The sequence below is a fragment of the Fundulus heteroclitus genome, chromosome 9, assembly GCF_011125445.2.
Source record: "Fundulus heteroclitus isolate FHET01 chromosome 9, MU-UCD_Fhet_4.1, whole genome shotgun sequence".
Taxonomy (NCBI): Eukaryota; Metazoa; Chordata; class Actinopteri; order Cyprinodontiformes; family Fundulidae; genus Fundulus; species Fundulus heteroclitus.
This window is the reverse complement of record NC_046369.1, coordinates 22,736,158-22,748,332: the sequence shown is the minus strand read 5'-3', so window position 1 is coordinate 22,748,332 and position 12,175 is coordinate 22,736,158. Positions and strand designations below refer to the sequence as shown.

The following is a 12,175-nucleotide window of genomic DNA, read 5'->3' as shown; positions in this document are numbered from 1 at the left end:
GGGAAACAGATTATACCCGTTAGAGGAGCCAAAAGACCACAGACTGAGAAAAACAGGTTCAATGGAAAAAATACCCCCCAGCCTTTTCTTTCAACATCACAATTAGGCGGTATTTTGTGTTTGTTTATAACATGAAATCATATTGAAATACATTGTATTTTGTGGTTGTAAGGTGATAAAGTGTCAACACCTTCAAGTGGTACGAATATTTTTGTAGCACACTGTAATTTTCTTTTACACTAGCATGTTTCGGGGCAAGGGGTGTCCCTTTAGGTGTGGCATTTAAGCTATTTTAGAAGCTGTTCAATAATAATTGTGGTGGGTGGACAATGTTAAAGGGGAGAAATTCATGCAAAATCCACTTTTTTTTAGCCCTTAACTACATTTTGTTGCATACTTGGAGTCTCTAGGAATGCAGAAAAGTTGAATTTAGTCTCTCAAAGCACCGCATAGTTATCTCTGTATTCTGTTTGGGTCATATTTTTCAATCTGTTCAGTTCTCTCTAATCTCTATTACGTGTTTTTGAACAGTTATGTCAGTATATGCCGCAGATCTGCTAAACAAGGTCATGGACTTCTAACTTACCGATTTCACCATGTTACGTTTTTGTAGTCTCGGTTAGTGTTGTGTCGCTCATGAGTGATTCGTTCAAACTAACAAATCATTTGTGTAAACGAACTGAATCAGCTCATCAACTGATCTGTTACTTTCTCAGATCAGTTTAAGTCGGTGTGAGCTGATCGGGAGCGTACTTTCCACGTTCTATGACTCACACAATGGCTTCTGTTACTCCAAGCCAACAGCTATAGTCAGCCAGGAGCGACTCACGGTCTGTTCACAGTGCGACTGAACAGAGCAGCAAATGAGTCATTCATATTGAGAAAACCCAGTGGACCAACACCCGCAGATGACATGGCATCCCAAACCATCAGACAGTGGAAACTTCATACCGGACTTCAAGCAACGTAGATTCTGTCTCTCCACTCTTCCTCCAGACTCTGAGACCTTGATTTCTAAATGAAATCTAGAATTTACCTTCATCTGAAAACATGACTTTGAACCATTGACTAACAATCCAGTTTCCTTTCTCCAGGCAAGACACTTCTGACATTGTCTCCGGTTTAGGTGTAGCTTGACACAAGGAATGCGACATTTGTAGCCCATGTCTAGCATTCGTCTGTCCATGGTGGTTCTCGAAGAACCAACTCCAGCCTCTGTCCACTGCTTGTGAAGTGGCTCTCCCTGTTCCTGGTACACTTTTTCCTTTTACCACACTTCTTTTCTCTGACTTTCCATTAATATACTAGAAAACAGAACTCTGAACAACCGGCTTCTTCAGTAATGACTGTCTGTGACGTCCCCCTCCTTGCGAAGAGTGTCGATGATCGCCTTCTGTCAAATCAGCAGTCTTCCCCATGTTTGTGTAGCCTACTGACTCAGAGGGAGAGAGCGTTTAAACTTTAAAGGCTCAGGAAACCTTTGCAGGTGTTGAATTAATTAGTTGGTTGGGGTGGAAGACCATAAGTTTCCACTTATGAATCTTTTTCATTGTTCTTATTTTCTGAGACACTGAATTTTGTGTTTTCATTATCTAATTACAAGATAGCTGTGACTTAACATACTGGGAAAGAATTTAAAAAAAAATCAGAATCAGAAATACTTTAATAATCCCAGAGGGAAATTATAAAAAAAAAAATCTTAAACAAGATGGAGTGGCACAGTAGAAGTTGGATGATCCCTCTTGGCTTTGTCCAACATTTGGAAGAAGAAAATTACTTGATAGTTGATCCCTGATCAAGCTTTTATTAGAAAAGATTACATCTCTTCTTTCAACAAGACAAACTATTGCAGCACAATGTTGGCTGCCTAATCGGTCAGTCTGAGAAATTATGGATATCTTTTAAGTGAGTCGTCAACTGTATAAAAGGCGTCCATGGTTTCTCTAGTTGATTCTTAATCCTGAATATTTTGGTTATATGTTGGATTTGGAGACTTGTCAGAATTTGGCTGCCAAAGAGAAAGCTCCATGTTCTCCTGTTCCATGTGCACAGGGATCAAAACTTAAAAAAACAGCAAGTTTCTACAGAAGGTAAATTATTTAACACATTAGTAAACGTACAAGGATGCAAGAGGAGAGTATAGGAACATAGTTTATTCCAATTGAACACATTTAAAGGAGAAGGCTATGTAAAAATCATCATTTTTCATGTTTGAATGAGGTTCAGGCAACAATGGTTGAAACAAAACATACAAAAAAAAAAAGAAATATGGCTAAAATACTGTAAATTAATAACTCCATTTCCACCCTTCTCTCAAGGGTGATGCATGAATAGTTTGTCACCAACCCTAATCCTCCCTCAACCTGACAAAAAAAAAAAAAAAAAGAACACATGCAAATCAATCAACACTTATTTTAAAAACAGCAGTTCATCATTAATCTTAAATATATAATAGTGTATTTTTTTTCTTGTTAATTAATCATATACTTAGTGTTTGCTTTAAAAAGTAGGCCGTGGAACTATACAGGCCCTCTGATTTTTCACAACATCGGCACTTGTTAAGAGTCTGGCTTTACAAAGAAAGGGGATTGGCACACATTGTACAGAATTTACATTTGGTATACTTCAGAGAAAAAAAAAAAAAAAAAAAAAAAGCATTACTTTCAATTTATACACCACTACACAAACTTAACTGCTGGTTTAACAACAAACAAGAAGTCATTTAAAGTGGTCCACTTGTTAAGGTGTGCAAACCTTATGAAAGAAAACTGAACGAGAAGCTTTTAATTAAAAAAAATAATCACCGTGCGTCCATTCCTCTGACCAGGATGGAGCTCAAGCTTAAGCAATCGTGTCCGCGCACACACACACACACACATCTCAAAGTACCAACGCTGTTTAAATGGACATCTGCCTTAACAAATGCAAGCCCATTGCAGTGCCGTAGATTCAGCGTGTCCAGCCCACCAAAGTCCACAGTCCGATCAAATAAAAAAAAAAGGAGGGGTGGGTGAATGTAAACACTTCTTTATTTACGGCTCTGACCAAAACGTGATCTGTTCAGTACCTTTACTTGGTAAGCACTTCTATAAATAGACTAATACTGAGGCTTCTCTTGGGGAAAAACCTGTCATGGTTTAAGAAAAATGTCTAAATGTACCAGAAGGTTGGGTAAGGTTCAAAAAAACTTGCTTAATATCTTTTCTGATCACTTTTGGCACAGGTTCTTGTACTTGATTGTCAACCAAACCACTTTGGAAAACGCTTCACGCGTGTGGAATGAAGCAAATAAAGAAAAGTAGTGATTTGCGCGAAAAGGATTTAAAACGAGCGATCCAGCTCATCAGGCGGCTCTTTTCGCTGTAGTACAGCCGCCGTTTACTTTCACTCCTAAGACCTGTTGGAAATTTGACAGCTTACGCTTTCATCTTCAAAGGGAGGAGGATAGGCCACACACACACACACACGCATGGCTTTGAGGAGGTAAGCTGCAATTTGGGAGAGCAGAAGGCTTCCTTAGAGCCAGGGAGTTTACAAACAGTAAAAATCACTGCGTCATCCACAAAAAAAGCAGCGCAGTGTTTTTCCTAAACAACGCAAAAACCTGCCAGGTAATTGTGTACGTCAAAGATCATCCAGAACAGACGCAGCCAGAAAGCTTCAGAGAAAGAAAAGGATCGTTTAGACCAAATTAATTAGGTTTTTAAGAGTTGGCTCGAGCATCAACGATGATAATACCTGGAGCAAAATAACCAACTTTTAGCTCTGAAACAATCTGAAAGGAAAGATTTGTGGCACTCAGGATTCTCGTCTACAAAGCTCCACACTCCTGTTTGAAATTTTTTTTTTTTCCAGCCGCTTTCATAACATTTCAGACACCCAAGTACACACCATTTACTGTAAGCTGGTTATTTAGAAATTCAATTTTGTTTGAACTTGACTTTAAAGCTTTAGTTACTAATCTTCAAGCTTTTTTTTTTTTAAAATGTGCATGATGCAAACCCTAAATTTGACAGACATTAAAAAAAACTTAATTTGTCAGAAATTCAGATTTGTGTTTCCTTTAAAAGGTAATATATTAGCCTTGAAATGTGAAAGTGTATTTTATAATTATTTCCTTTTATACGGTTTCCAGGCTTGGAAAATTATTAAATCAAATTCCTCTCTTCAAGACTGTGTGGATACCCAGAAAATGAGCCAAAAATAACCATTCCCTCCTTGTTGCGGCATTTCACAACATTATGGTGAAAAAAAAAAAAAGCACTGCTGGGTTAGTGAGTTAACATTTACACTGCATTATAGTTTCCAACTTCTCAATAATAAACAGAACATCTTGACAACCGTTATTTCATAAGACCTTCCCCAGTTTTTTTTATTATTATTTTTAACATTTCTATGAAGGTCAAACAGTCGCAGCCCTTCCAACAAAAGGGGCCAATGCCAAAGTCAAACGTGGAAACACTGCAGATGTAGAGGCAAATACACGTTTAAGGAAAATAATGAGGGTCAAGTTGACCTCTGCAGAGTCCATCAGCATCACTGGAGCTAGGGGGCCACATGGACCTCGAGGAAACTGCCTTCCTTTTTATCTAAAAGTAAGAAAAAACAAGTGGACTGTGGCCAGACTTCCTACAGGAGCGTCAGCGTTCCTCCTCCCACCTCCCTGAACTTGCAGCCAACATCAAATACAGGAACAATCAACGGGATTCAGCTGCCTAAAAACTTCCAGCCACCCTTGGTCATCGATTGCACCTTCAGCTCTTTGTCCTCTATAGACTTGTTTGAACTCAAATCTGCTAGGAGTAGCCCTTGTGATGAAAAAGTTATGAAAACTCACCTGAATTACATTGTGAAGACAAAAATAGCAATCACTCATCTTAGAGAAGTATTTAAACAGCTACCCGGCAAGACGCACGATATGGGATTTGTACCAATAGCCAACGCACATCCTTATAGATTTTCCCAAAAAGAATCTTTAAACAGCAAATATTTAACCACAAAGTTTTCTCTTTTTTTCTGTCTGTTTTGATTTGCATAAAGCACAAACCTGACATTGAAAAAAACTTTTTTTTTTCTTTTTTTTCTCCATCATCAATTACGTCAAAACTGACCCGCAAAAACTAAACATGAAGAATAATTAGAAAGATAGAACACTTGTCCATAAAATTGTTTGGATATTTTACAGCAGTATAAAATTTGCTCCCAATAACAAAGCTGGAAAAAAAAACTGAGCTGAAATAAGGTTTGAAATACTGAACCAAGAGCTGTAATAAATGGGGGGGAAGATCCTATTTGATCACCGCGTGTTTATTTTTGGCCGATGGCAAAAGAAAAAAAGAAAAGAAGCCCTGTGAATGGTCAGGATTAATAAAAGCTTAAACCAACACCCTAAAAGCTGTGGTTCACTGACATCCCACCACTGTAGATAACCTGGGATAACCAGGTGGATTTATTTCATATATCAGTACTAATAAATAACCAATTCTGACTTTTTTGACATTTAAAAATGCCACGGAGAAAGATGGGACACGAGAACAGCCGCAATGGATTTTAACATCAGATCCTAAACCTCTTTTCTTGACATTTATAATTTCAAGAATGGACGCGATAGATTTATATTTAAAGAAGAAAAAAAAAATAATAGACCCCAGCTAGTTTTGATTTGGCAATGTAAATAAAACTCCACCTACAATAATAGATCTTACTAGTGTTATCAATTTGCAAAATTGAGCATTAAAGAGGAATCAATTGTGACTTTTACCTTTGAGTAGTCATCTTCAATACAATTTTAAACAGACAACAGCAGAAATGATAGGCTCGAGTTAACATTTCTGAAGATATCTAAAGTGAAGAGAGCTCGCCTAGCCGTCTCTGTAAAAGCCCTCACTCTGAGTGAGCAGCATCAAAACCTTATTTACATTCAATAGAGCTCATCTGCTCCGGTGGAGATCAGGGTGACTGGAAAAAAAAAAAAAAAAAAAAAAAAATACAAACAAGCTGAGTTCCAGAAAAGTAAGTACCTGACTGCACCTCGGCGTCGCCTTGTTGCAGGGTTTCAAAATTAGTTATCCTTTGCAGAAAAACAGAGTCCAGTGATCTGCAGCCAGGTGTGGTGAACTCATGCTGTAGTGTAGAACATGCTTGAGAGAGCCCTTTGTCCACAAAGGCTGCTTCCACCCAGAGAAGGCCCCCCGACCTACCTCCAGCACTAAGAAAACTAATGATAATGTAGTGTTAAAAACAAAAAAAAAGTGAGCCAAACAGAGGGCCGAGAGGCGTGCCGGAGGCATCCAAAGAGAGGACGAGTAAGTGTTCCATTTAAATGTGTTTCATTTGTGACTTTGCAAGACCAGCGGTTAGTAAAAACCACAAAACAGTAAAGTCGTTTCTTTAAAATGTCAACAAACTAAACCGCATGGAGAGAAGGAGCAAAAACAACAACAAAAAAAAAAGGATAGCGTTGGTCTGGTAAAGAATGAAGCAATGCTCGTCTCTTGTGTGCAGCGAGTGTGTTTCATGCAGATGTGCGTCTCTGGAGGGTAACTCCAGCACCGAGTGTGTCTTGAGGGGGCTGCCGTCGCGCTTTATGGATCCTCCCTTCACACCAAGTTATACTCTTTGAGGTTGAGCTGCAGGATGGTGTCTTTGACGGCCGCGAAGACGAAGCGGATGTTCTCCGTGTCGGTGGCACACGTGAAATGGGAGTAGATTATCTTGTCGCTGTCGGGGTTCAAGTCCACAAACATCTTCAGGATGAACTCCCGGCCGGCCTGAGCATCTCGCTGTGGACCTGGGAAGACAAGAACCATCCCATCGTAATTATCAGTACACATGTATTTTTATTTATTTTACATCTTCCTTATCACCAAGTAACTAATAATATGTGTAATAGGGTGTTTTCACTGACGTCACTGGCCAACTTCCGGTCCGCCATATTGGGTGGCACACTTCCTTATCTCTAGTTGTCTTACACGTATTATCGTATCGCGAATGGATAAGTACGCCAGCACGCTAGAGCGACCAGATAAGGACGTATATCTGAGGAAATGTTCCGTGGTCGACCATATGGACCCGTATGCCCTCCACGGTGCCTTGTTTAGCCGTAATCCAGATGATTGGCCAAATGTAGAGCACGGCGACATAGTGCATTACCTGGTGTTCAGTGAAAACCCTCTGCACACTCTTGAGGAAATGAGAGCTTACAAGGATCTAGAGGCTCACAACCAGTTCACATCTGGTTATGTACATCAAGGAAATCGCCATCATACGTGGACGGGTGAGTTTTAATAAGATGGTAAAAATGTAAACAATCCGACGCAAATGTGTTGCACCGCCCGCCGGCGGCGGGCGGTGCGCGAAGGCGCTTGGCTGCAAGGCCGATCGACGCCGCTCGCGGCTTTAATTATTTAAGCAGAACAATGACCAGTGCAAAATTAAGTTGTATTTACCGTATTGGCGCCGGTAGGAGCTGCAGATCATAAAGCCAGCAAACAATGGGAACACAGCAACTCGTTCAAAGGTAAGCTGCGCTCGGACGGGTTAGCACATGCTAGTTTAGTAGCTGCTAACCGCCAGTGCTAACAACCACTCGCGCATGTAATGTACTTTTAACTAGCTGCTATGTGTTTCAAACGTTTAGAACACACTCTCATTGACATCGGGATACTGTGGAAAGTTATGTTCGGTCGACTTACAGCCGCGATCCAAGCGAGCCGACGACTCTTTGTTATCTCTAACAGTTGTTCTCCGTGGTTGCGCCTCCAGGCAGGAAAGCGGTGGAAAATTAATCTGTTTCTATGTTTTTCCCATGGCGATCATGTGTTGCGCTGTTACAGCCCACAATACAGCAACGGTTTACCATGGTTGAAATCAAGTTAAGGTGAAATTAATCAAATTAGAACACGGCTGAGAGAGGGAGTACAGTATGCGGTAGTAATAGGCAGTAGAGGCGGCGGAGGCAGTCAACACGACAGCCGCGGAAAGTAATAAGTCATAACGCCCAAGCCCTATTATTAATATATTCTTCTTATATGTTTTAAATACTTAACAGTTAATTACCTGTGACAAAGTGAGCACCGCAGACTCTGGCGTATTCCAGCTTAACACCGTCCAAATCGGACCTGGATATCCGTGTCAGCCATAGGTGACGGCGCTGTTCAGACAGCTGTTTTGTTTTTTTTCACACTGATTCACTATTACGGCTGGTAGGCGATAGAAAGAGCGTTGATCTCCACCTCCACGGGCCGTGCAACCAACCATTAAACACGTTTTCCCCATTGTTCACTTCCAATACTGCCTAAGGCGTCATACAATGCAGGTCAACGGTGCGAAACGACTGCCACCCAATATGGCGGACGCGCTGAGTAGTCACGTGAGCGTGACGTCAGCTGAAAACCCCCTATTGTGTTTAATTTTAGATTGTAGTGCACATAACGCCCACAAGGTGTCACTAAAAATATAAAAATAAAAAACTATGTCCTTTATTTCAAATAAAACTAAATCAGTGCTTATGTGAAATAATCAGATTACCATCAAACTCTGGAAAATAGTCGACCAGGTGAGAGTACATGATCTTCTCCTCCAACAGGTCCTTCTTGTTGAGGAACAGAATTACAGAGGAGTTTTGGAACCAGGGATATGTGATGATGGTCCTGAACAGGGCTTTACTCTCCTCCATGCGGTTCTGACAGGGAGAAGAGACGCAGAAAGGAAAACAAAGGTGAACCACATGAGGATCAGTTCAGGTTCGCGCATTTACAACGGGTATCAATGTAAAAACAAGTGGCATCATTTCTCTACTAAAGTGGAAAAAAAAAAAAAAAAAATATATATATATATATATATATATTTATTTATAAAGAAGGGCGTGTTTTCCAGGAACCAGGGTGGCTCTGGGTCCATTCTGTTCCCCCTCTGGAGTTTCCACTGCATTTACTAGGGTTATAATCAAGAATTCTTTAAATAAATTTTTAAATTCTGCTTTCACTTTTTTCTATTGACTTGTTTTGCCTTCTAGGGTTTTTCCTGAGGATCTCAACACTTTTAACTTGGTGGCAAGTAAATTACAACCTTTATTGAATGATAGAACTGGTTGTATTTATTTATTTACTTTTATAAATTACAGTTATAAATTAATCTCTATGGTTAAATCCATTCAGTCCATCTGTGCTGGTCTGGTTATTTTATACGTGTGCATTCTCTCTGTTAAGATGCATTAATTGCAGAACATAAACATACGCTGGTTGTATTTAACCTAGCCAGCGGTACCAAAAAAGTTTAGGCAACCATTTTGGAAATTATTCACTCAAAACTTAAAATCTTAAAATAGAACTACCTGTCATGGCCATGTTCTTGCAGACCAACAGGTTTTCTTCCCTAGAGGTCGCTCCATCTATCTATCAATCAACTCTAACCAGCTTCCCTGTCCCTGGTGAGGAAAAGCGTCCCCACACCACCCTGCTGCCGTCATCACCAGGCATCACTGCAGCTATGGTGATGTGCAATGTCAAAAAGTTTAGTTTTGGTCTCGTCTGACCAGAGCACCATCTTCCTCTTGTTCGCTTTATTCCCAAAATGGATGGTGGAAAACTGCAAACATGTCTTATGGCTTTCCTTCAACGACGGCTTTCCTGGTGCGACTCGTCTGCAGAGAGCCTGGTTTGAAGCGCACGACTAAAATCTGTCCTGGTTTTTCCAGGTGGGAAAATCTGACAGATTTTCCCACCTGAGATGAGGATCTCAGTAGCTTCTAATCTCCAGTAGCGTGAAACTCCTGCTCTTCCACTTGGTAGATCTGATAATGCTTCCTGGAAATGTCCAAGTATTGGGTATATGTGTTTTAAAAACACATGCGGTTATCCCTGACCCACCCAATGTGGTCCTCTATCTCCTATATCCCCACCAGAGGTCGCTGTGGAGCTCTGTGTTCACAATAATCAGTGGGACAGGATTGTTCTTCATAGAGTAAAATTATTAAAAAAGGCTGATTCCCTTACCAATAAAACTCTGCTATGAACATTTGTGTCTATATATCCAAGTCTGCCAGAAAACTGACAAGCTCAGTAGGTTAAATCCTCTCGAGGCGCCTTGATGTTGGGGCCGGTCCACTGATGTTTGTTTAAATAATGGACATCTGAAATCGCGGGGCGCATGGCCAACACTCTCAGTAGACACAGCAGTGGGGCACAAATCATCTGGCCCCAAGCTCGATTAAAAATACCAATCAAAATACTGGAATTGTACACGTTATCTTTATATTCTTCCAGATAGTGTGCGACCATCTAGTGTTTGTTGTCCTTGCTAGCTCACTGAAGGATTCATGTGAATCTTTTGTGTTCAATAAATTACCTTTATGAGTGAGCCTTTATTTGTAATTGTATGTATACAAATGAAATTACATTTAGCTTATATAAAATGGCATTTCTAGTGTTTAGGTTTATGCTAATGTATCCGTTTCATTTAAAGTGGATCAAAGTCATGCTGTACGCGTCACAGAAAAAGTAGTTGCTGCTAATAGGTGTTGAGTTTTTGTGGCCACCTCATCAGGAGCCCAGGCGTTGTATGGAGGTCATACAGGCAGGTGGAGGCCACACACACTGCTGAGCCTCATTTTGACTTGTTTTAAGGACATTACATCAACGTTGGATCTGCCTATTGTGGGTTTTTCCACTTTAATTTTGAGTGTGGCTCCAAATCCAGACCTCCATGGGTTAATAAATTTGGTTTGTATTGATTTTTTTATGTGATTTTGTTGTCAGAACGTTCAACTATGTAAAGAACAAAGTATTTAATAAGAATATTTCATTTATTCAGATCTAGGAAGTGTTATTTTAGAGTTCGCTTTATTTTTTGAGCTATATATACACACTTATTAGGTGATTTCTAAAGAGCAAAGCTTGTAAAAGGAGTTTATTTAGGGGTACCAAAGCAAAGGCAGGTGAAAACAAATGCCCACTCTTAGCGTTTTTTTCTTCTTTTTGGATGGGACACTTTTTGTGATCATCTTCCAAATTATTTATGGCAATCATTTCAACTAATGTTCACCTCATTGTCAGACTCCACCAGAACCTGGTCGTACTCGCTGAGCGCCACCAGAAACATGATAGAGGTGACATTCTCAAAGCAGTGGATCCACTTCCTCCTCTCCGACCTCTGACCCCCAACGTCCACCATCCTGACAGGAAGAGGATGAAAAAGATCAATCACAAACACACCACACGTAATTACAGTAAAAAGTTTGGTAAATCTATCACGGCTAGAGCTCTGAATAAGTTTGAAATGCAGGATTCACATGTCCTATCAAACAATTTCAAACAATAACGCTCATTACCGTTTGTAGAACTGATTTAGTAGTTTTATAAGAAAGCAGCCAATGAAGAAATGCTGAAAGGATTAAGTATCAGGGTCAGAATAGAGGGGTTGAATTTAAAAAGAGAAAATTTAGTAAAGTTTAACTTTTTGCCAGGTAACAGATTGAGGTGAAATCTTTATGAGACCAGCATTGCAAACAACTTGATTTAAAAACTTATGAATCCTGCAGATTTTAAACCAAACAAACAGAAATAATGTACCAGAATCTCAAGTGTTAATTAAAAGTATGGACAGAGCAATGCTTTCCCTGGATGAGGCCCGGACGTATAAAATATATTCACAGAAACAAGGGATGGACAGCTCATGTAAGACATGGAAAGACAAGAATTTCCCTGTTTAAAAAGCTGACGGGGGACTAAATGTGAGAGAGATGGAAAAGGCAACGTTTCATATTCATAATAAACCTTAAAACACTTTAAAACATATAATTTTGATTACAATGCAGCATTCCTTGACTTGGGTTCTTTTATTGCCTGTATTAATTTAAAATATTGTTTTAAAGGTTCTTTTAAAATGAAACCCGGGATAAGAGACAGCAAACATTCACTAATGTTTTAAAGACAAATGAATGACGTAAAGTAGCAAATCTTTTTTTTACTTTACCAAATCAAAACTCTTAACCTGACAGCTGAAAAAAAGCAATGGTACCAATAAACTGAAGTCCTCCAGAAACCCCTTTCTAGACGACGACATGTCCCACCTCACCAGCCTTCGTTCCATAGCCTCTCCTACGTTGGATGAACCAAACGCTGTTACAACTGATCCTAGATCAGCATGAAGGAAGCTTGTGGACATAAATATCCGA

At 39.8% G+C, this 12,175-nt stretch overlaps 1 protein-coding gene across 1 annotated transcript in view; it reads right to left on the bottom strand.

The window, feature by feature from the left end:
* Positions 1 to 2,133: 2,133 nt before the first annotated feature.
* The window catches only part of LOC105936828 (guanine nucleotide-binding protein G(q) subunit alpha), a 45,716-nt gene continuing 35,674 nt past the window's right edge, over positions 2,134 to 12,175 (bottom strand). Inside the window, exons 5-7 of the mRNA XM_012877822.3 lie at positions 11,044 to 11,173; positions 8,530 to 8,683; positions 2,134 to 6,790 (exon numbers count right to left, since the gene is read on the bottom strand). Coding sequence (XP_012733276.3) covers positions 6,600 to 6,790; positions 8,530 to 8,683; positions 11,044 to 11,173 — 475 coding nt within the window. The 3' untranslated portion in view covers positions 2,134 to 6,599. The remainder of the gene's footprint in view (positions 6,791 to 8,529; positions 8,684 to 11,043; positions 11,174 to 12,175) is intronic.